Below are 25,845 nucleotides of genomic sequence, written 5' to 3'. Positions count from 1 at the left end.
ACTGTTGATGCAAGATATTTTTTGAGCACGTACGACGCTAAAGTTGTTTACAAAGTCGATAACTTGTCTCATGCATATTATTAGCATAATATGTACGCAAAATAGGCTCTGTCTTAATAAGGTTATTAGCTTTATAGCGTCGTCCATATTGGTTTATAATGAGAGAATATTTTATGTTAATTTCATAAAAATAAGTCGGGTTTTCCTTCCTGACGCTATATCTCCAGAACACACGAACCTATTTCCACGGTTTTGCATTCGTTAGAAAGGTCTCAGGCTCCGTGAGGTCTATAGAAAAAAAATCAGAAAAAACTTCAACAGAAAAGCAGGAAAACAGGGAAAATCATTTTATGGCTAAACAACGTTTGCCGGCACAGCTAGTTTCTTATAACACTTCCAGTCTTTGTTTCGAATAAAAAATTGCAGCCCTTGTGTGCTTGTGAATTTGGAAAAATGGCAAGAGTCCTTAGGACAGGAAAGATTATCCCCACCTTTTCCTACCATGCGGTGAAAATGGTATACCTGCTTACGCTGCTTCCTTTTTTTCTTCTGCCGGTATTCCCAAAGCTTGAATCTAAATATTAGTTTTTATTTTTCGTAGGTTTTAGCTTTAGAATATATGCCAAAACATAATATAAATTAATATACATAATTATTATACAGAGTGTAACAAAACTAACTGATATTACTTTAGTGTGTCTACGTGTTCCTTGTAAAGAGCTCACTGGGAAAGTAGCAGCGCTGAATGACCAATTTTTGATCTTTCAGCGCTGCTACTTTCCCAGTGAACTCTTTACAAGGAACACGTAGACACCCTAAAGTATTATGAGTTAGTTTTGTTGCACCTTGTATACGCCCGAAAAAGATAATCTCAGACTCAGCCGAGTAAGTAATGATAGTGCTTGAGTCAGTCTCTTAGCTTATAATCACGTAAATTCACCTCAAAAACCAGCAAAAGTTAATAAAAGAGTCCGCCATTAGAAGGTGAACGTTCAAATAAAGCTCAGTTTTTACTTCATTAGTAAATTAAGGCCCTAGTTTTTAATAAGGCGCCTTTTAATAAGGCGTCGTTCGCCAGGGATTTACGCTTTAATAATGGCGTAGGTGAATGGTTTAGTGAAGGCTTCGGACATGATTATCATCAGACCTTCACAAGTGGTGTGGCTACTGGCTAGTTCATGATGGTACTTTTTGACCTAAAAAGTTTTAGTTCGAAATAGATTTGCGGTTGGCATAGGCCTCCGCAATATATTATTTCCTCTTTTATTAGCAAATTTTCGTATAATACTTACGTAACATTTTTATCTACCCTACATGTCATTTACCATACAGGATTTGACATTATTCCACCTGCATAGAGAGAGACAGAGTAAACAGAATTAGTCTATTGTGAGAGAGATCTTAGGAATGGTATTGCTATATTCAACATAATAGTCTTCATTTCCACGATATGAAAGTAACTTTACTTTCAGTGTAAAAATGTGTGTTTTATGCTGGATAAACTGTTTCATTGAATTGACATGATCCGACCAATTGACGAAGGTATATATGGTCATATTATCAAGACGTTATATGGGCATTGACGGACCTACGTCATTTAGTCGACTTATGTCAAATCAATTAAAATTTAAATTGACAATTTTAAACCGCATTTTTGTAGTAAATTCCAGTGTTTTAATTTTTTAATGAACTCGTGATCTATTCTACATAGAGTTCTTTAAAATAAACACAAAAATAAAAATATCGCATCTTCTCTATATTCTGTCTACTCTGCTATTGGTCATTTATCATTCAGTGAGGTGTAACTTTTATATATTGTTTGTCTCTACATTGGCCTAGCACTCTGCATATTAGATGAGGGTCGATATTGTAAATTTTACAAGTCTTTCTCACTAAACTACTTGTTTTATGACCTGTGTAAATTCTTTATTTCACACCCGGGCAGAAATAATTGAAGGATTTTTTTCTTGTCGAAATCTTCTAAGCAGGGTTTATTAAAACTAAGTGAATTATCACTTAGTTTCAATTGTTATTAATACTTTGGGGTGTGTATGTGTATCAGAACTAAGTGATACACATACACACCCCAAAGTATTAACTTTGGGGTGTGTATGTGTATCACTTAGTTTTGTGACACCCAGTATAAATAAAAATGAATCTTAAGATCGAAAGCGGCTGCACCGATTTCGCTAATTTTAGTCTTGAAAGTTGAAATATTCGTGAGAGTCCAGGGAGGATTATTTGGTGGGAATATGGGATTTAAATGAAGTAGAAGTTCTTCTTGTATTATATTCTAGGTTCATCTATTATTATATAATAATATAATATAATATCTATGGACGCTTCACACCACGTCAGTCTGGCCCCGTGCTAAGTACCTAAAGGACTTGTGTTATAGGTACCAGACAACGGAAATATATTTAATACTTTTATACTATACATATATTTAAGATTTTTATTATATCATACACATATTTAATACACATCCAGACCGGGGAACATTGAAAACTTTTTGTTTCGTCGGCGGGATTCGAACCCGCGACCCCCGGCTTGAGCTACCAACGCGCTCACCACTGAGCCACGGAGGTCGTCGAAATATATATATATATATATATATATATATATATATATATATATATATATATATATATATATATATATATATATATATATATATATATATATATATATATATATATATATATATATATATATATATATATATATATATATATATATATATATATATATATATATATATATATATATATATATATATATATATATATATATATATATATATATATATATATATATAACAGAGTTACTTCCCGCTTTCCATCCCTAATAATAATAATACTGTACGATTAAACTAAACAACCGATTTTGAAGCGGTTTTTCTAGTTTTTATTATTCGTAGGGTTTTTCTCAATAAATAAAACGATTGTACCAAAAGCATGTGCATAATTATTAGTGGAAAAATACACTTTTTTTTAATGTTTTTTTTAATACGAGGGGAGGATTGCTAGTAATATTATTATAATCTAGAAATACTTATCTTATATTTTTTAATAATAATTTTCGTGATGACCTAGACATTTAAGTAAAGTATAAGTACTAATATGACCTTTCCATTTTTGTATTGTTAATCAACTTTGACTCGTGTGAAGAAATATTGTATTGAGAATGGTCATTGTGGTACTTTCCGTAGATACTACATAATATACAATAATGGTTGGCTAAACTTATGACCTCAAAATTAAGCTATAATAATCAAAATGACGAGACTGGTTACAGAATTCCATATTTACTAGCTAAAAGCCAGCTTTGTGAGGGCTCGCGTCGTCACACTTTGACTGACTGATGATAACACATCTGCATAATATTATATTATAAAAACTTCGACTCACTGATGATAACACAATTTTTTTTTAATGAAAGAAGGGGGCAAACGAGCAAACGGGTCACCTGATGGAAAGCAACTTCCGTCGCCCATGGACACTCGCAGCATCAGAAGAGCTGCAGGTGCGTTGCCGGCCTTTTAAGAGGGAATAGGGTAATAGGGGAGGGTAGGGAAGGGAATGGAATAGGGGAGGGTAGGGAAGAGAATAGAATAGGGGATTGGGCCTCCGGTAAACTCACTCACTCGGCGAAACACAGCGCAAGCGCTGTTTGTTTCACGCCGGTTTTCTGTGAGAACGTGGTATTTCTCCGGTCGAGCCGGCCCATTCGTGCCAAAGCATGGCTCTCCCACGTATGAATATCTACATATAAATGAAAATTACTATGTTAAAGCACAAATCAATAGGTGTTATAGTTTTTCCGTAAAGTGTACCACAAAATGTTCAGGTTGTGGGATATACTGGTAAAGTAAAAGATGATGGTAAAGTTGGGACCTAATATAGATAAATAAATAAATCACTTATCTCAGACTAAGCACATCATTATTTATTAACACTTACAATGTTCAAAATTATGTTGGCAGACATAAAATGCAATTCAATTATAATAATTTATATCTGTTCACCTGAAAATAAAGTTTATCTACTAGTTAATATTATAATATAGATAATAAGGAAATATACCATTTTTTTCTTTAATTAAAACTTTTTTGATCTAAAATTGAATTGATTAAGTTTACAAAACTTAAACTATGTAAATATACAACTAAGATTTTAAAGAACAATAATGTTCCCCTAAAAACAACATTTTAGTTTTGTGAATCTACCCAAAAAACCCTCAGAGTAAATAGGAAGAATAATTTTCTCTCCATCCTTTACTGCATTTCAATTTGAGATTTTTAAATTTCATTTAAAACTTGGGCTCATCTCAACTATGAAGTCGTATTTTCGACTAAATTGAGATAAAAGTTGGCTTAAAATTAAAATCCAGAATTTGCGTCGACGAAACGAAAAATGTTTTTATAAAATTTTGAAAGTTAATGTCAACACATGGACGGATGAAGTTTTGAAAAATGGAAAAAATACTTCCCACTTTATTTTAAAAAACTCCGACATGCTATAGTGATATAGACGGCTTAATCAGAATGTTGGTTTGTTATTTTGTGGGGACATTTTTGTTATGATAATATTTTATGTGAAAAACTAAAATTTTGCCTGGGTTTTTTAATAAAACAAAATAGATATAAATAAACTGAACTGCAATCCGACTGCGCATTTGGTTTGCAGTTCTATTGCAGTCGTATTGCAGTCGTGTCAACTGCATTCAAACTGCACTTGAACTGCAATTTGCGGTTGGATTGCTGTTGAAATGCGGTCCGTCTGTGTAGACCCTTAGAGTGGGTTGCACCAACATACTTTAACTATAACTTTAACTTTAACCTATAAATCAATAAATCTATAAAATTTTATAATTATTTTAAAGTTTTAAACATACTGTCAACTCCCGGATTACTTTAACTATCACTTCGCTTCTGGTGCAAGCCACCCTTAATATTGTCTCAATATTTTGAACTGTCAAAGTGCATCAGCTTTTTATATAACGAATGGGGTACCCTTTATAGCTTTTTCGTGATATAAAAATGATGAAATAAGCTCTGCAGAGCTTTAAGCTTGTTCTGTGGAATTTTAGAAAGGACGGCCTGTAACTGTAGCAAGGACTTGTAAATACCTAGGTTATTGTGCCGGTCTGGCTCTAGACTGTACAATAATTCCAATTATTTTAGACATTCTGAGCAACTGTATTTAAGTTATTTGATATCGGCTTATGCCTTACTGACGATATTTAGGTTACAGTACGGTACGGTACGTACAAGTAGATAAAAGTTTATGACATATAAGATCCCTTAGCCAATATGCTTAAGTTAATTTTAATTAGTTTATTTTTCAGTAGAAGTTCAAAATCAAAAAATATATATTATCATTCATCTCATTGTGCAATGTGCATCTCTTGTTTTGCTTACTGTTTTGCTTAGCTGGTTTCATTGAAACCACTGTCACCGAAACCATTATCAATCAGTCGATAATAATTTTCACGTGTGATTAAATACAATATCGTTTCGAGAAAATAAATTTCCCGATAGTTGTTTTCCCATGAAATGTAATTGGAGCCATAAATAATATTAAGTCTTTACCACGAATGAAATATACAGAAGAAAACAATATTATTGGCATACGAGTACCTACTGTATATTGCCTACGGATAGCTTCCCGAACTCTTTTTGTTTGTGCCACTCCGGGACTGCCGCATAGCATTTTTCATCAATTTATGCAATTATAATTCGCATACGTTTAGTCGCACGCACACAAACACCGTGCTGAAGTCTGCCGAACTGAAACGGTTAGTTAGACGATGCACGGCAGCGCCGCACCGACTACCAGCAGTATTTAAGGGCCCCCATACAAGAAACATATATTTGCCTATTTTTGCTCTGTAAAATGCCTTTGTGCGCGAGTCCAACTCGCATTTGGTCGATTTTTTATATCTCAGGTTTTCAGATAGGAAGAAAGACGTTAAAATTATACAGTTAGTACTTTAGCCTTACCATTAAACCTTAAATTTTGCCAACAGAACTTCGCGAGGCCTTCGAAGCCGAGGCTCAAGAGGTGAAGAAACCCCGTCTGCTTCTCACAGCGGCTGTACCGGTCGGCCCTGACAACATCAAGAGCGGATACGACGTGCCTGCTGTCGCCAGGTGAGATGATTGATGATGGTGGTCGTGGTGGAGGTGATGATGGTGATGATGATGATGGTGATAGCGGCAACGATGATTTTATCACCACTAAATACATGAAAATACATTTTTTAATAACATAACTCGTGTAAATTATACAAATACAATTATATTACTAGAGAAATCATTAATTGTAAATACATACTATCTCTGTGAGTTGTTGTTTGATTAGCAACCATAATGTTATGGAATGGGCATATAAAATATATAGGGCAAACTACTTTGCAGTCCTCCTATCATTGGGACCATAAAATATAGAATGTTACTAACCGATCTTTCTAAACTAACTTTCCCTCCATCTTAGCATAAACTTTGGTACCAATAATTGGGTATTTTATGTCTAGAAATGTATAAATGTTTAATGTTCTGAAAATGAAAGTTCAATCTATCGGAAACATGAAAATTAATTACTCCAATTCACTCTCATTACATTTTCACAACAAAAATGATGAAATTACAAGTGCACTCAACTTTAATTCGATTTGTAAAGAGCTGGCATATAATTCACGAATAAAACGACCGCCAGTGAACAAAGCCGGTCTTTCATACCCCTTGTTCAAGTACTCAGAAAGTTAGTTGAAGGAAATAGGGTTAATTTGCTACTGAAAGGGTTGTTTTCAATTACTTTTGTTAACTATGTTTTTCATTGCCAAATTGCAACTTTTATAAAGCCTTAAAAACCTCAGTTAGGGCTCCCACACCTAATAGCTATGTCCACACTATGCGCTTTCGTCTTCAATTTTCTTCATCTTCTTTCATTCAACTTTCGTTTTGGCGCATTCAATAATTGAATGCGTCAAAAAACGCAACGCCAACATTGTCATTTTTGTTTTTTGGATGCGGACAGAGGGCATGCGTCGCGGGCATGCCTCACGGTCGCTGTTGACTGCGCTATAACGCATGCCCTTGATGAATATAAAAAGGCACAGTGTGGACAAAGCTATAAGCGAATTCGCATCGCATCGTAAAGGTCTGCGACAAAACTCATAATAATAAAAATGACATTACAATGCGATGCAAATTCGCATCGTTTTGTGCGGGATCCCTTATTAATAATCTACAAAAATCTCTGCCTATCTTTACAATTATACCAGAAATAACCAGAATTGAACAAAATTTTAATTGTTACCCCTTTCAAGTTATCAATAATACTCTCGATCAGATTTCAAACATAAAAATTTAACTTTCAATCAATCGGCATATCACTCTGGGGGGTACGATCCATACCTTTATAATCCTCTGTTTTTGTTCAGGATTAAAATATTACGAAATCCAACCTGTACCACAGAATATACTTAATATATTAGTAGTACCAACCTATACACGTTTTCACACTTAAGGCGCTGTGGTTGTTGCAACTACGTAAAATGGGATTTTAAAACCCGTTTTTAGTAAAGGAAATGTCATTATTTAAGTACAAAATAAGTACCGTTTTAAAATTGAGAAAATTTCCTATACGCAAAGGTATATCAGTACACAATTTAATTTAATAAATTGTGTACTGATATACCTTTGCGTACAGGAAATTATATTAAATTTAATTTTATTAAATTAATTTAATTTAATTTAATTTAATGCTATGTACAATTATTATAATTATGTTTTTAGAAAATATGTATTGTTCCATGCAATGTAACTGTAATTAAAATTTTTAATTTTTAATAATTTAATTTAATTTAGTTTTAGTTTAAAATATTGTTTATTATTTAATGCATGTTGAGGCCGAATGTAACTAGTTATTGTATCTAGCTGTAATTTTTTATTAATCATGAATTTATGCATTTAGTGATAGAAAACTTTATTTGGTCCTTAAATAAATAAATAAATAAATAAACAATTTGAAAATTCTGCTCGATAGAAAAAAAATCTCAAAGATGACTGTTATAACGCTGTTTTTCATAATTAAATCATTTTATGGCTAAATTACACACTTTCTAGAAAAAACAAAAAATGTAGTATATGTGTCGTAACCTAACGTAAACGATTTGATATATTTGATTTATGTAATACTAAAAACAAAAGGTTTTTACTCCTATTTTCTATTATTAAGGCACGCGGCGAGCGCGTAACAGCCACTGTACAAGGCGCGCTGATATGAATGTTATTTTAATGTCCTGACAGACATCGACCTGCTTATTTTAGGGACTACTGGGCCTTAACCATTGTTTATTTACGTATATCATTCAGAATGATTATTTTTGAAGGGAAATAAAAAATATGGATAAACTAAACAAACGTATCAGAGGCCGTAGCCAAAGTCCCTTTTGTTAAAAACGATGAAGAAATTCGTTATTAAAATGTATGGGATTTGAAATGTCATTTAGCGATGACTTATGTCAAACCGCTTACATTTTGATAACGATTATCTTCATCGTTTTTAACGAAAGATATTTTGTCTAAGGGCGCAGTTTCCAATTACCTGACATGACTAACGTATTGAATTAACTTGATATAATCCGACCAAAATGTCTCGATATATAATACGAAAGCTTGAACTTGAACCTCATTTCACGAGTCTAAATTTACGTTGTTTTTCGGCTGAATAGTACCTTTCTTCCAGCTACCTGGACTTCATCAATCTCATGGCCTACGACTTCCATGGTAAATGGGAGAGGGAGACGGGGCACAATGCACCACTTTACTCCCCCTCATCAGACTCCGAGTGGAGAAAGCAGCTGTCTGTGGACCACGCCTCGCATCTGTGGGTGAAGCTGGGTGCTCCTAAGGAGAAGTTGATTATTGGTAAGTTGGAAAAGATGGAAGAGTTTTTAGATCAAAGTCTGGGTGAGCTACTAATAAATGATTTGTTCGATCCTTTTATTATCCCGATAACGTCATAAAACATACATAATATAAAATAATATACGAGTCAGCTTAGGGTGGGTTGCACCAGAGGCGTCCATTATGGACTTTTACTAGGAATTTGACCATTTTGTTATGGTTAAAGTTAAAGTTATAGTTAAAGTAAGTTGGTGCAACCCACCCTTTAAGTTTAAAAAACTAAGGTTAACATAGTACTTACATAGAACAGAAATGTGACAAAATATTAAATGAAAGAGTACTAATCTAGCTCAAATACTATATTGAATTATTTCAAAGGAAATAAAAAACTTTTAAGTTCTATTTTGAACCGGGGAGTAATCAGAAAGTCGGTAGAAACTAATAACTACTCTCTTCGTGCCAATATTTTAACAATATCTTGTTTGCCAACTCACTAGACTTGTAAATTTCGGCTGCAAAGGATGCGGAAGGTTCGTCCCTTTATTGAATACATAATTCGACTTTGTTAGCTCTACGGTATTCTGTCACCCCAGCATGAATAAGGGATATCAATGTCCGAAAACTTTCGAGGGTTTTTCAATCTTTAGATGAAACTCATCACATAGATAACAGCACCCATGTAATAGATACATGTATTTTAAGTACCTTCGTCCTTTATTCGTTTCAGTTCGCTTCATATCAAAGTACATACTTAGATTGTTGCTTTAATATGAAATATTGGAGCCCCCGTAGACTACAGACTTTTAGTCGGCCGATAGTTTGACCAAATTATATCCTACTTACAAATCAAGCAATCACGAACTAAAACAGTCCTATTACTCCAGTTTTTGCCATCTATCTCTGCCCTTCTACTGACTACTTGACTCTTGAGTAATCACATAGAAAGTCAAAGGACAATAAGTTGTAACATTTATATAAATTACACATAAACGTGGTTACAACTTCGTGACCCAGAGTCATGCTAGGATAACCGTTTAATGTATATTTAATGTGACTTGCTGAATTTTATCGCCGCGAAAGTAATCAACTCATCTTAATATCTCTGTCTGGGACACCTTGATGTATAAAGGATTCTTAGAGGATTTTATTTGTATACTTCCTCCCACACACATGTAGGGAATATCCATTTCTAAAGCTTTTGAGAAATTAGGATTTAGAAAAATCTTATTATATTAATTTATTTCATTGGACTTCTTGATTCGTCTAATTCATCCTTCCGTGCTTACAATAGGCTACTTGACCTATATTCAATTTCATTGAACAAATACATATTTCTAGTCGAACTTGGCCTAGGAAACCGTATTTCACCCTTATCATCAAATAAAAGCTTATGATTGATAAATAAAGTCGATTTGAAAATATGATTTTATGAAAATAGGATTTGTACTGACGAAAACGCTTTTGCGGTGCTTCCGAATTGGATGTGACGTCATTCTATTCGTAATTTAATATCTTTTATTTATCGCGCTCGTTATATGTAAGTTTATTTGTACATAAATAATAAAAATAAGCCTAGAAAGATTTGTAAAATATATTTTCTTGAATAATTCAAATAAAACATCAGTTTTATAAATTATCTCCATTTATTGTAGACGGGAAATGAAATGGCCAAAACTTTTCTCCAAAAGTTTTCAACATTACAAATGATTTCTAATTTCTTATTTAATTCTTTTATAATTTTGGGCACTTTTAGACGCGTACATTTAGCATATAAAAATATTCAATAAAGAGAGCTTAAAATACAAAACGTATGACGTCACACTATGGCGGACAGTGTTTTCGGCGCCATTTATAAGGCATATTTTTCAATTAACATTTTTATGGGTTTCTACTGTGTAAAATATTAAAATATTATCTTTTTTTGTAATAATGAATGATTATGAAGCGATTAAAGCCTATTTGTGCAGCTTGAGCTATTATGCCGTTTTTATCACTTCTGCTTCAATCATTTTTAAACTACCCAAATCAGCACACGTTGACATAATCATCTTTAATTTCTTATACATAATATTCATTTTTGTAATCGAACTGCTACATCTTACAAGCAGGACCTACTTGAATAGCAACTATATTGTTTTATTCAGAAAACAAACGATATAAGTTACGGATAAACTACTAAGTTTTAGATTGAGTAGGTATAAGAACACTATTTACATGTTTTCACATAAGGCTAACTATATAAAACAAAAGAACTATACTTCTATTTCTTCCGCAGGTATGCCAACCTACGGCCGTACGTTCACGCTGTCCAACCCCGACAACTTCAAGGTCAACTCGCCGGCCAGCGGCGGTGGAAAGGCCGGGGAGTACACCAAGGAGAGCGGATTCCTCGCTTATTACGAGGTACAATAACGGATACAGATTAACGACAGCTTAGCCCTAAAGCTGATCGCATATTTGTTCACACCGTACGGGTCGAACGCACCGCGTAGTACACGAAATGGGGCGCGTACGGTGCGGACGAACGTGCGAGGTTTCACATCATTTCATACAACGAATTCTATAATGCAGTGCGTACGGCGCGTGCGTGCTGATAAATGTACTATCACCTTAAGTTGAGGAAGATATTAAGATATACTTTATTAAGTAACAGCTAAGTAATCTTTGAATGTAAAATAAGGTTAATGAGAGAATGAATTTAAATGGTAATTGAATAAAAATCCTGCAAACGACGACAGTTATATCTATCATCGATATCACAACAAATAGTACGGGAGCCCTAGAACAATTTTTTTTCGATTACTAACAAGCTTAATAAACAGCAAATAAAAATGTTGTTCGTCTTATCAAAATGAAGCTACTCACAAAAAATTTGCTTATTAGTAATATAAAAATGTTCTAGGGCTCCCGTACTAAAAGGTTTGTCATGTTGAAGAAAATTTTACCATTATAGCTATCTGCGATTACGACAGCTTTTTTCCGCAGGATGATTTTGTATCTTACGAAATTTTTACAACATCTGCTGCCAATTAAAAATTTCGATAACGAAATTTTTGTGAGCAGATATTGTACAATTTTCGGCTGTTGCATTACCCTGATGGTTCAACATTATCGTTGTGATCGATTTTCACTTTATTTCTACAGAAGCTAGTGCCAATAAAGATGATGAACTTGTGTAATATTATGGTAACAAGCTAAAGCTGAAAAAGAATACTTATACGAGCTAAATTAAATTCGATAAAAGCCTTTGTCAGTGCTACAAATATCTTACTTGTACAATGTAACTCATGCTAAGATAAAGGAGCAGAATAGAGATATTTTAAAGAAATATTATGTGTTAGGTATGCGAGATCCTGCGCAACGGTGGTACTTATGTTTGGGATGATGAGATGAAGGTGCCATATGCCATCAGCGGAGACCAGTGGGTTGGCTTCGATGATGAGAAGTCCATCAGGAATAAGATGAGGTAAGAATTCACGTCACTAATTAATGTCAAAGAGTAGAGAATTAATCAAATATGAGCTATAATCTGAAAAGCTCGAACTTTTGGATTAAGAGGGTGACTAACCCCAAAAATCAAACATCGTCCTTCTCTCTTTACACTCACGCCCGTCTTTCATATGCCAGGTGAAAAAGAACGACGCGGATTCATCGCCGAATTAGTTTTTTTCTCAATAACTCGATAAATATACAACATTTTAAAAATCCGCTAGGTGGATCTCTCAATGCTTAGTTAAACTTAGTTCAATGCACGGTTATGACAATAAATGAAAAATTCGTAAAAATTATATGCATTTTTGTGATTTTTTTTATCGAGAATATTCTAAGATATCGTGTTTTTGCTCAGATCGAATTCTCAGAAATATAATGTAGTATCTAATTTTAGAAAATGAAACAATTCGGGGCTTATTTTCAAGTACAAAAATTAATTTTAAAATCGACACTTTAGGGTTAGTCGCCCCCTTAAGATAATGTAGCTAAAAGTATCTGAAATATATAAAATATAAATTCACCACTTTCAAGGGACCGAAATTGAAAAAATAATATAATGTAAGTTAATTTATTATTCTGATCATAAACTCCTGAGAATATTTTAAATATAAAAGTAACTAATCTATTAAAATCTATAAGGTATCTAAATTCTAAGTGAGACGTTGATATAACCTGAATAATAATTTCTAGAACTATTTTAATGATTGCTACACAAATTGTAGTAAACATCCCAGTGAGAGGCTCTCAAATCTAATTGGAATTCATATTTGAATTCGTCTAGGTTCTAGGTAAACGTAATTTACCGAGCAATATCGTATTTCCAAGTAATTCCCGAACACTCTAGGGCTTTACACAACAATTTAGATGTTTTGGAGAAGTCTATTATATCTTATCATTTATTTAACAAACGGTCCACTTCAGATAACTATTTGCTGTTTTGATTTTTTTATCTTTTATATTTCACTATAAGAAGGGTGATCTTCAATCAATCCTAGGTAGAACAACACCAAGGGCGGCAATCTGTCAATTCAATGTACCATCGAAGAAATAGATTCATAGGCAGTTGACGGTCCTACATTATTTGGTTGGTTTATGTCAATTGAATATAAGTCGCGATCTGTCGGTTGGCTTTGGCATAACGCGACCAAATTACGCAGGTCCGCAATCTGCCTATGATTCAACTTCTCTGAAATTACAATTGAGATCTGGAAATCTCCAGTCATAAATGTTTTGTTCAGATTTAGCTAAAGATTGTTTTTCTGTCCAGATGGATCAAGGACAATGGTTTCGGCGGCGCCATGGTGTGGACGGTGGACATGGACGACTTTAACGGTGACGTCTGCGGCGGGGACGTAAAGTACCCGCTCATTGGAGCCATGAGGTAAGAGAAAATTCTAGAACGCCCCCTTGTGGGCCTGGAGGTCTAAAGGAAGGAGGCTTGGGGGGAGTTTTGTAATTTTATGTCATCTGGATGCATTTTAAATTAAAACAATGGGGGGTACGATATAATCACTTAGAAAAGTCGTTTGATTGTTGCTTAATACGTATTATGTATTATGATGTTATTAAGTTGGAAATCGTTGCCGTTAGGGACTGTATACTGTGTGGTATGTGTGTGTGTACCTTTTTAAGCATTTTTCAGTAACATTTTAAATGCCAAAAGAATGTGAAATTCATCAAACGGGAATTAAGTAGCTGTTGCTAAAGGCTTATAAGAGCAAACTAGAGATCCGCAGAACTGTAACGTAACATGCGACAGATCTGCGTGGCTAAAATGGTCGCTTTGAAGAATCATATTATGAATCATAATATGATTAATTTTTTTGAATCTCAATGGTCAGTCTGCTTGTAATTCATGTCTAGTAATTCGTACTTATTTGACATTCGTCAGTTTGACAGTTTTGACTATTCATTTTCTGAATGCAATGTGACCATTTGAGCCCCGCTGCATGCCACTATTCTTTTGTCGTTCTGATACCCAAAAATAATTCATGTTCAGTATAACAGTGTTCACTGTTCAGGAAAGTAACTAACGCGTACAAAAGTTTGATAAATGTCTGGTACTCGATCACCAAAACTGCCGAGCGAATGCAATTTGGCACGGAAATAGTTTAGAGTCTTCAATGAAATAACTTTAGAAGTCTTTGGTGTTTTGCCTTAGGTTCTGCCAAGTCTTTGAATCTTTTAATTTTTAAATATTTTCCTAGCCCTTTGAAATTTTTGAATACTGTAACTAATCTAAGATTAATATTCTCTAATAAATGTGTGTCTCTCTGTTATCTCTTAAACCTCTGCACCAATTTAGATGACTTCATTTAAACATAGGGATTTTGGACAAAATGGATCCAGCACGACAAACGAATTCCAAAATATAAAAAAGCGGTGAATTACAAAGCCCATAATAATGTTTATCCGTAAAAACATTACGGACACAAAAGAGTATCTAGAAATATAGCAAGAGTCGTCGATTGTGGTTAAACCATAAAGTGAACATTGAAAGCAAAAATCTGAACGTTTGAATTAGCTTTCTCCACGCAATTTGTGTCATTTGGCGCAAATCGTCTCCGGAGTTAATGTACTGCGTCATAATACACTTCTATCATGCGAAGACGATTCTCTTACATTATCTTTTGAGCATTTACGCCATCCGATAAATCTTATGACTTATGAGGCGATTTAATTTTGGTTATATTATTAGCTGTTCAATTAAACGATATCTCTTCCAGTATAATTATGAGGCCTATTTTAAAGAAATTAACAAAAACACTATTTAGTTTTTCTTAGAATTGGTTTTTAAAAGTATGCGAGAATTTGATAAAATTTTGCATAGAAAACCATGAAGGAATCACTTTCAAAGCTGTAACAAGTTGTGGGAAACATCTCACATAAAGTATAATTATAACATTATGGCATCTTTTGTGTCTTTCAAAGTATTAACGTTTTAAAAAATTGTATTTTTGCAATTTGTCATATTACCTTCCGATATTAAAAATATCATCCGCTATGAACAAGCCTTCACATCAATTACATTTAATGTCTTTCCAAAGGGAGGAACTCCGTGGCATCTCTCGCGGTAAGAACGCGAAGGACGTAGACTGGTCGTCAGTGGCATCATCAGTGATCGTGGAGGTGACAGAGAAGCCCCAGCCCATCAAGATTAGCCTGTCGGAGGTACTGAACAAAGTCAAGAAACCCACCAAGACGCTGGTCATCAAGAACAACGCTGCTGTGATTGATAAGAACAGTAAGTATAAGATACTATGTTTAGATACGTTTGGCTCTTGCGTTCTTTCCTTGTGCAATAAAATAAGTTACATTTAAACTTAGAGTACGTTTACTTAGGCCAAATTACATCTTTCAAGTACAGGCAAGATAAGGAAGTAGACCAACGTATTGAAAAAGCATGGAAAAGCTTTTGGTCTATGAAAGATCTTAGGATAGGGAACCTTCAACTTTGCCTAAAACGTAAGCTCGTGGACATGTGTATCTTGCCTATTCTGACCTACGGCGCCCAGTCATGGTCTTTGACAGTTTCACAGAAGTCCCGACTCGGAGTCTGCCAACGAGCTATGGAACGCAGCATCTTAGGTATAAAAAGGATCGACCGCGTCCGAAATACCACTCTGCGTTCCCAAACGAAGCTCATTGATGTAGGCAGAAAGGCAGCTAGCCTAAAGTGGAGCTGGGCAGGGCACGTCTCCCGTATGCATCCGGACAGGTGGGCGCGTTTAATTTCGGAGTGGCTACCGACTGGTCAGCGTAATAGAGGCCGACCCAAAAAAAGGTGGCGCGACGAATTGGATGCGTTCGACAAAGAGTGGCCAGTAACATCACAAGATCGCCAATTATGGAACAAAAAAGAGGGCTTTGCCCAGCAGTGGGACACAGTGGGCCAATAATAATAATAATAATAACATTTAAACTGGTACTATTATAACCGCCCATTTAGATGCACTAGCGCTAGCTGACCCGGAAATAGTTGTTTTACCTAATATAAATCGTTTTTGGCCTACCCGATGAGCACACAAAACAATTCAAGAAAATTAGTTCGTTTGGACAGCTACATTGGCAATTAACACCACGACACGAGAATGTTTACATGTTAGATTTAAAATCTCGAAAAGTTTGTAGATACCTTATATTATATCCATAATTAAACCTCTTTTGAATAACGAAAAATACCTAAATAATTTTCTACATTATGGCATTATTATTACCAACCTTTTTATAAGTTATATAAATAGTATCTAATGAAATAATTATAGAGATGTGCCGACTAGACGGTAAAGCCGACTATCCGGCCACTTTTGTAGTCGGCGAATAGTCGGCAAAAAGCGCCGGCTATTTGTACGACATAATCTATCTATTTGTAGGACGCAAATAGAACAATCCATACGGTATATTTTTAGGACCATCAAATCAAAGTTTAAAATCCTTTCTATCTCTGATAGCTACCACTTTCAAGATTTTTCGCAGATAAAAATGTTGTTTGTCTTATCAAAATAAAGCTACTCACAAAAAAATTAGCTTGTTAGTAATAAAAAAAATGTTTTAGGGCTCCCTCACTATAACAACACCTTGACAAATAAGTTTATCGCTTACAGCGAAGCGGAAGCAAAATGATTTATATCAATTAAATTATATAATAGCTATTAATATTATAACTTATAAGGCGAGTTATGTAGGAGCGTGTGTTTTGCACATCGTAAATATTACTTTCACTATAATTAAATAAAGTGTGATTATGTGTATATATTGGCGCCGCGTAATTGTTATAGCTTTCTAATGTCTGCGCTGTCAGTGGCTCATCAAAGTAAATGTCAACAAAGTTTCCGCTTGACCGGAGAAGGAAATTCGCAGCGTCGTTAAATTGTGCGAAAGTATACGCAAGCCTTAAGAGGGTGACTAACCCAAAAAATCAAACATCGTCCTTCTCTCTTCAAACTCACGTTCATATGCCAGGTGAAAAAGGATGACGCGGATTCATCGCCAAATTACTTTTTTCAAAATAACTCTATAAATATACAACATACATTTTAAAAATCCGCTAGGTCGATCTCTCAATGATAGAATGTATTAAAATATTAACTTAGTTCAATGCACGGTTATGGCAATAAATGAAAAATCCGTAAAAATTAGATGCATCTTTGTGATTTTTTCTATCGAGAAAATTTTAAGATATCGTGTTTTTGCTCAGATCGAATTCTCGGAAATATAATGTAGTATCTAATTTTAGAATATGAAACAATTCGGGGCTTATTTTCAAGTATAAAAATGAATTATAAAATCGACACTTTAGGGTTAGTCGCCCCCTTAAATTGGAATCGTTTCGGTCACTTTTCTTCAATTCCCATTTTAATGCTTGCACAAAAACTAAGTTTTCAAGACCATAAATTGGAACCGTATATGACACTAAAAGCAGTCCTAAAGGGGTTCCTCAAGGGTCACTTTTAGGCACTCTACTTTTCCCGAGCGCCAAGAATGCTCTAACAGTAGCGAAAAGACCGCAGCATCGAGAGACACTACATAACCACCAAAACTCAAAGAACCGTGAACGTAGGAATATTGTACGTGTTTGTAACAAAATAAAAGGGACCGATGGGTCAAGTTATGGTGGTTCACGAAATAGGATTTCATAAGTTGTAGGTTTTAGTTTGGGATTCCAAACTAAAACCTAATAGGGTTTTAGTGGGTAAAGTGTAGCTTTACAATGTATCAAAAATTGATTTAAAAAGCACTAAGTAGGTCTGAGACTCAGCCGAAATCTATTTTTATACCTACCCCTAAATAATCGGAGTGGTCCATACAAAAAAAAATATTTAATTTTAATTTGAACAAAGTGTTTGAGCCTTATACGATCAACCCAAATGATTTAAAAGCTTATGGCAAAACAACTTTGCCGGGTCAGCTACTATTACTACAATATTTAAATATGGTACTAAAGCGTCAGCTTAAAAAAATCTTATAATATTATGAGTTGAACATAAAACAAATGCGTTCAAAGGTATTCTACCTCTGTCATAACCTTTATTCGAACCACATGAGGTTCAAATTCCTATAAAACGGTAAAATAAAACAGAACATACTGTAAACACAGGTATTTTAGGTATATTTTTATTTTTTCGGCGCGAAAACTTTTATATTGATATGACAGGCCGTGAGTTACGAGATGAAAATACCAAAAGTAATTACTCATAACTTCGGCGGCACGAAAATTAAACATGGTGCCTTTTATATAAAAAATATACTTGTATTATAGCACTTAGCGTTTTTATGTTTTTAAAGACAGTAGAATAATAGAGAAAGAGGTCGTGAGTCCGAGGTTTTCATCAAAATCGGTCCAGCAGGTCCCCAGTTGCATCCGGTAGTTTCTTCCTTTATGGTATTAGTATTAGAGGTATTGATTTATATTTCCTATCGTTTTATAATTTCGGAGGTTTTTTGACAGTTTATCTGTTCATCAGCGTTGTTATTTGGAAATGCTTTATGTTTCTGCAAAGCCAATCGTAAGCACGTCTTGTGAGTACATATTTATTTTTATTATCAATTTTTTTATTATTATTTCTTAATAATAATAAAAAAAAAAAAAATATGACAGCATAGGCTCTTGCCTATGCTGTCCCACTGCTGGGCAAAGGCCCCTCCCAAGTCCTTCCATTCATCCCGATCCATCGCCACCGTCGGCCAACGTGGCTGAATACATATACACGTCAAAAAAATTACTATGCTTATCAACTGTTTAATTTAATTACAACGTAATAACAGAAAACGTATGACGTTAATATACCTTTACTCACTCTCCCTGAACAGTATTGTAGCTTTCCGCGAAGCTTCATTGCGGTGTACAATCAGCGCAAGTCTATTGTCCCCCTGGGGGGTCACCTATCCCCCGGGGGGGGGGGGGGGGTCACATGTCCCCCTGCGACCCCTTATTGTCTCCGCTTGACTTGTATTTTTTCAAATGCCGACCGCATCAGCGTATTCTGTTAGGATCATTTGCTGGACTCTTTTGTGTCATGTTTATCGCCTATTGTGCTAGAAATGCTGGAGTAGCAATTTTCTGTCTATTAAAGTTTGTTAATTACAGATATTAACAGCAATTTAAATTAATTTCTGGTCTCATAAAACAGTACGCACGTGGTTAATTGAGAAAGCAAAAGGACTGCATTAATGAAATGAAAAAAAAATCAGAGTAAAAATAATGCTTGACGCAATCTTGATATTGAAATGAAATAAATAATTCAGTGCTTACCATTAATTGAGTGACTCTAGGTTGACCATATTTTACGTTTTAAGGCCCAACTCAATGTTAGATCCTGATATTCTATAACCATGATTGTGAAGCGCTTACCAAGAACAGTTGACGTCAATCATGGACAATCGCCCTTTTTGTATTAGCTTGTCATCTGAGGGTTACGTGGACAAATCTAATATCAGCAACTGAATTGCGAGAAGCATTTATTTGGTACTAAAAGCTATTTTGTCTCTAACGACATCTCCATTTAAAGTGCAAGTTAGCAACTCCTTTCAACTCTTTTATTTCTATCTCTTTTTCCAGAACGCGAACCTCAGATCCTCTGCTACCTAACCTCCTGGTCTGCGAAACGGCCGAGTGCCGGTCGCTTTGGGCCCGACAACATCGACCCGACGCTCTGCACCCACGTCATATTCGCCTTCGCGACCCTGAAGGACCACAAACTGGCTGAGGGCGACGAGAAGGACGCTGACATGTACGATAAGGTCGTCGCGTTGAGAGAGAAGAATCCTAATTTGAAGGTAAGAGTTCTTTGCTGAAAGAAGGAAAGAGATAAATGATTATTTAAAATATAACAGGGTCGCATGATGCAATAAATAAAAATTAAAAAATGCTGGGCCAGGGGCCTTTAGATATGTAGCAATCGATGATTTTGACAACAAAGATATTAACGGATCACGTCATCTCTTGGCGTTTATGATGCGTTAGGGTCAATTCAGACCGCAACACGACAGATTGGCAAGACGTCCGCTCTCGAAATTTGTCAATTCAGTACAAATTTAGAAATGCATTTACGCGTCGCGTTGGCGTCTGAACTCTGAATTGACCCTGCAGCGTAAAAATACCATGCATTTCTTTTAACTTTACTGTCAAAATTGTGGTTTGCATATTCATTTGTCTTCAGTTTCTAAGGTTTTTCGACACAAGTTAATCTTTTCTTTTAGCGTTAATTGCATTGTTGATTGGGTAACATTTTGTCCTCAGCCAATCGCTGGTAAATGGATAAACTCATGTCAGAAAACTTAAGGGCGTTTATATCATAAGTTAGAATACCCATTAGAATTACTTGTGACTATACACACTTGATGGAAATTTTGTGTGACCATTCTTTTGAATAAAAATTTTCTAAATTTTTAGGATAAAATTTTTGCGAAAAAGATCGGAGACCTTTTCCTTCTCAGTTTGAACTTACGAGTACAAAGGTTTAAGTAAAGTGCTCCAATACGATTGTCTGCGCTACCACTTCAATTTTATTAAAGAGCTATCGTTTATAATAATAGTCCAGGAGGTGACCATTAAAATATGTTTCTGTGATTTAATTCTCCGTTCAATATGAACCATAATTATTATGGAAAAATATTGAAATGTGCAAAAGAGTTGATTATTTACTGCAATAAGAGATCGTAGAACATTACGTTATATGGAAATAGGCATAATGAAGTGCGACATAGTTTTATAATTTATCTGGGATGTAAAGCAGTCAAAAGATTGAAATTAATTATTGTCTATTACAAATTGAATATGGGCTAACACTAGATTTCGTTGCAAAAATAGTACTCCTCGTACGTAATAATTATTAAAAATAAATGTGACAAAATGAAGGAATGGACGGAAGGTCCATAGACGACTAGAATTTTAACAAAAAGAACAAATTGAATAAGTATCATCGCTATACCAATAATGGCTGTAATAATTAACCGTTTCACATTTCTGCCTGAGGTTTCTTTGAAAAACTAAAACTGCAGTTTTAGATCGGTACTAATTGGCCTCGCAGGGATCCCGGTTGAATTCTATTCTGTGCCAATTTGATGCTCTATTTTGCCCTCGCTAATGACTCAGACTATTTATGTTTCGTCGGCAGTAAAATTGTACAAAAACATTTTTCTTTTTTTGAACATTAAACTGAATGCTATTTAACGACACCTAATATTTTGAGTCTCTGGAGAAGTAACATTTTTCATCCCTAAAAATGTACGGCTACCGTGCGATTAAAGATTTTTTTTGCGCAACTAAATTGCTGCACCTAGTTTAAGAGACTGGTGTTTCTTTGAAAATAAAAATAATAATTGAAAAGCTCTATTTTATCTGTCGTCTCTCGGCCTATAACGTGTAAGCGGTATATTTGTGGAGAGTGCTATCCACACTGGGACGATCAACGAGATATCTCCGTCTAAACAAACTTTACTACTTCGCTTTGTTTAGCGTTGGAGGGTACTTTTTGACAAATTATTACTTATCAGTAACGAAGCATTTTAGTCTGTTTTCGTAATAAAATTTAGCGTTTGTAAAACAAATACCTTATAAAGGGTGTGGTAGTTTTATAAGATTTGCAAGTTGCAACAGCTTAGTTTTAATGTACTTACTCTTCAAACGTTTTTTCCAAAATTCTACGTTTTGGTTACTGGCTTTTTATCAAGAACAAGATTAGTTAAGGCCCTATTTTACTTAGTTAGAGCACTTTGCCGACCTTACGAGCACAGAGAATTGCCTGTATCCTATAATTTTATATAGGTATGTTTTACCTTTTTTCTATCATACGGGCAACATGTGCGCCGGATCATGTTGTCACCCGCATGCGGACCAGATCCGCGCGCGGGTGACCACACGCATCATAGGAAAAGTGACATTAACGTTGTCTTTAGTTATTGCCGCGCAATCTTACCCGTAAAACTTCTTGAAAACCTCAGATACTAAGGATCAATTCAGACCGCATCTAAATGTGTTCTAACCTAACCCTACCTAACCTAACCCTAACTCTGTCCAAAGAAGATCCTAACTATACCATAACATTCCAGATTCTGCTGGCGATCGGTGGCTGGGCGTTCGGCTCTACCCCCTTCAAGGAGCTCACCTCCAACGTGTTCCGTATGAACCAGTTCGTGTACGAGGCCATCGAGTTCCTGAGAGACTACCAGTTCAACGGCCTGGACATTGACTGGGAGTACCCCAGGTAAGAGTTATGAGAGAAAGAGAAAGAGGGACAAGACTACTTGGGTTGGAATTTGTAGCCCAGGCGAAGCATAGTAAGTACTGGTAGAGACTCTTGGTAGAGTAAAATTTATACTCAGTATTTGGGCTAGAGTTTGTATTACAGGTTAATTAAACATTCTGTTAAGAGTAGTGCTTGGAATGGAGATTTTAAGGACCAAGACTTTACGCATGAGCTCTAACATTACTAGTATACTTAATAATAATAATATCTATGGACGCTTTACACCACGTCAGTCTGGCCCCGTGGTAAGTACCTGAAGGACTTGTGTTACGGGTACCAGACAACGGAAATATATTTAATACTTTTATACTATACATACATTTAAGATTTTTATTATGTGGTACACATATTTAATACACATCCATGACCCAGGAACCTTGAAAACTTTTGGTCCCTCGGCGGGATTCGAACCCGCGACCCCCGGCTTGAGCTACCAATAGCCCACCAACTGAGCCATAGAGGTCGTCATGGCATTGGCAATTGAAGAAACTCCAAAAAATACTCTTGTTTAAAAATATATCGTTTGCATTAACCATCATAATAAGTACTGCCGTTTATACATATAAAACAAGCTAAAAAATGGCATATAAGTGTTTTGATGACCTACAACAACTTTTTAAAACCCAAGTTAACTTTACATTCCTACGTATTTTTAGAATAAAATACCTAAACCCCAAGCTAAGCTCAGAATATATAGAGATAAACGTCTAGAATCTGTCTATCCGTCAAGTGTCCTCGCTCGTATGGCGCACTCAGACGAGACAAGGGATCTTAACCCGCCGAGCACATTCATACACGTCACACTCGTTAGCATTTCGAGTTTTTATGTCTGTATGTGAAATATTAACGTACTTGGAGAAATCTGGAAGATAACGGGTGTTTTTAGTTAGATACAGTCCAGCCTACCTAGCATACGCCAACGAGATATCTCACTCTCGAGATAATTAAATCTCGACATTATCTCGACCAAACTGTATAAAATGTGTTATTTCGATGATAGATCTATGCGAGAAAAAATGTTTGTCATGCTAGGGTCAATAGAGATGAAGAGACAAACCATCAAACATCGAAAAAACATGTAGAGTGAGATATCTCGTTGGCGTATGCTAGGTAGGCATGAGATAAATGGAGATAATATCGATACCACAAATTTCAATTGTCGTAAAGGACATTTTGGCGAAAATGAGTTGAAATTTCCGGTATCGATAATATTATATTCCACTTTAATTACACTAGAAGTTCACTGCCACTTCATTTGTGCGAAATAATCATACGGAGGAAACGTGCATTTTCGCGAAAATGTAGCCACGTCCTCTCGCGTTACCTACACTATAAAATCCAGTGCGTAGTTTTAAAGATCTAAGCATAATACAGATAGTAGGAAACAGTGGAAACAACTTTGTTTTATAACGATTAATATGAAGCGATAAATATTGCGACGCAAAACAGCTTGGCTTAGCCCCAATTTCACCAACGTCTGTTAGTGCTAACAGCTTGTTAAAATGTCAAGTCTTCTCTTTCATTCATAAGAAAAACGAAAGAGGTAACATGATACTAATTCGAGCGTTAACTTTAACAGTCGTTGGTGAAATTGGGGCTTAAGAACACAGGAACCGATTAAGGTCTTGTAGCCTTGCAAAGAAATAAGGTCTTGACATCCGTTGACATATTAATACATTTTTTCCTACGAATAATAAAAACTAAGGAAGAGTAACTCCGTCAAAAAAAGTGCACCAAAAGGCTACAAAATGTGACCCGAATACATGCATATTTATGCATGTGTTCGGTATACATTTTTCGTGTATATATACTTGAGTGACATTCAACCAGGTTGACATGACAATTTTGTCAAACTCATTTTACAATTTGTTTACATAGGTTTGTTTACTTACTTTTTACGTATCTCTTTACAATATTTTTGTTGTTAAAATGCCTAATGCCCTGTGAAGTGGTGTAGAAGTCATACAGATACGACTTTTAATACAGGAATAACCTTTCATCTGTAAATGAATTGTTTAAAATTATGCTTAAATTTCTTGTATTTTTGTCGACCCAAAAAATATGGTTTATTTAAATTGGATGCTAGGGTATTTGTATAAAATTATGCTGGTCTCTTTGTGTTTGTCTTATTAAATTTACATAATATTCTAAAAGTGCAATAATCAAAAAATAATATAATTACAAAATTTTTACGAAGTCGCCATGGACAGTGTTATGCAAGATGTAACAATTTAATCATAAACGAAATTTGAGGGTCTGACTGACATTATACTAAATGCGTTATATGATGATATGGGTATTCTCATATTTCTTGCTATGGATTTTTTACAACAAAAAAAAACATAATGTAATAAATAACGTTCAATCGACAAAAACAAACAAGTATTTCCTTTAATATTGTAAATGAACAAAAATAAAAAAACTGCTAACTGTTATTAAAATATTATATTAATTGTGAGTTATTAGTACAAAATTTACGTAAGTTTTTAATTTCAATTCTGTAATAATTTAGCACATAGATTTTTGTAATCTGAAAACGTCTTCTCTAGGTGCTCGGACAGTTTTAGATTCGCCCGAGTCGTACAAGGTTTGTTCATAATTATTACATGTATAATATTATAATTATTATCGATGTCTTAAGTATCAGAGGAAAACGTTTGATTTTAAATAATAATTATGTGCTCGTTTCTTCGTGATAGTAGATGTGCTTGGTTTATACTGCATAATACTATCCGCTTTTGACAATTATTTGTTTCTTATCTATGACAATGACAATAACCGCGCAGGCTGTCGTCCGGCGCGCAATATTATGATACGTTACCTGGGATACGACCTTGACGAAAATCTAAATTGTCATATTTTAGTGTTTGAAAAGGAGCCAAATTTGAAACGGTTGAAGTATGGGAGTTACGTTTCCTTAGTTTTTATTATTCGTAGATTTTTTCCGAACGCGATTGCTTGCGACTGGGTTGCCTGGCTTCGCAAACATTTTGCCTAACCCAGAAGAATTAACTGATCAATACGCTGCAAAACTCCAGTAGCTGGTTCCCAGCTACTGGAGTTTCAGAGCATATTCATACTGATATTATAAATCCGAAAGTGTGTCTGTCTGCGTGTCTGTTACATTTTCACGCTCAAACCACTGACCAGATTTTGCTGACATTTGGTATGGGTAATGGGTATGGACGCAAA

General features: G+C 34.9%; 1 protein-coding gene across 1 annotated transcript in view; it reads left to right on the top strand.

Moving 5' to 3' along the window:
* LOC121732489 (probable chitinase 10) overlaps positions 1-25,845 on the top strand; it is a 101,273-nt gene that overhangs the window by 68,189 nt on the left and 7,239 nt on the right. Inside the window, exons 6-13 of the mRNA XM_042122387.1 lie at positions 6,031-6,154; positions 8,754-8,935; positions 11,190-11,317; positions 12,256-12,380; positions 13,674-13,787; positions 15,454-15,650; positions 19,965-20,182; positions 22,457-22,611. Coding sequence (XP_041978321.1) covers positions 6,031-6,154; positions 8,754-8,935; positions 11,190-11,317; positions 12,256-12,380; positions 13,674-13,787; positions 15,454-15,650; positions 19,965-20,182; positions 22,457-22,611 — 1,243 coding nt within the window. The remainder of the gene's footprint in view (positions 1-6,030; positions 6,155-8,753; positions 8,936-11,189; positions 11,318-12,255; positions 12,381-13,673; positions 13,788-15,453; positions 15,651-19,964; positions 20,183-22,456; positions 22,612-25,845) is intronic.

This window comes from Aricia agestis, chromosome 12, assembly GCF_905147365.1.
Source record: "Aricia agestis chromosome 12, ilAriAges1.1, whole genome shotgun sequence".
In the NCBI taxonomy this organism is placed as follows: domain Eukaryota; kingdom Metazoa; phylum Arthropoda; class Insecta; order Lepidoptera; family Lycaenidae; genus Aricia; species Aricia agestis.
Note: the sequence above shows the minus strand (reverse complement) of the source record. Positions and strands in the feature narration are given on the sequence as shown.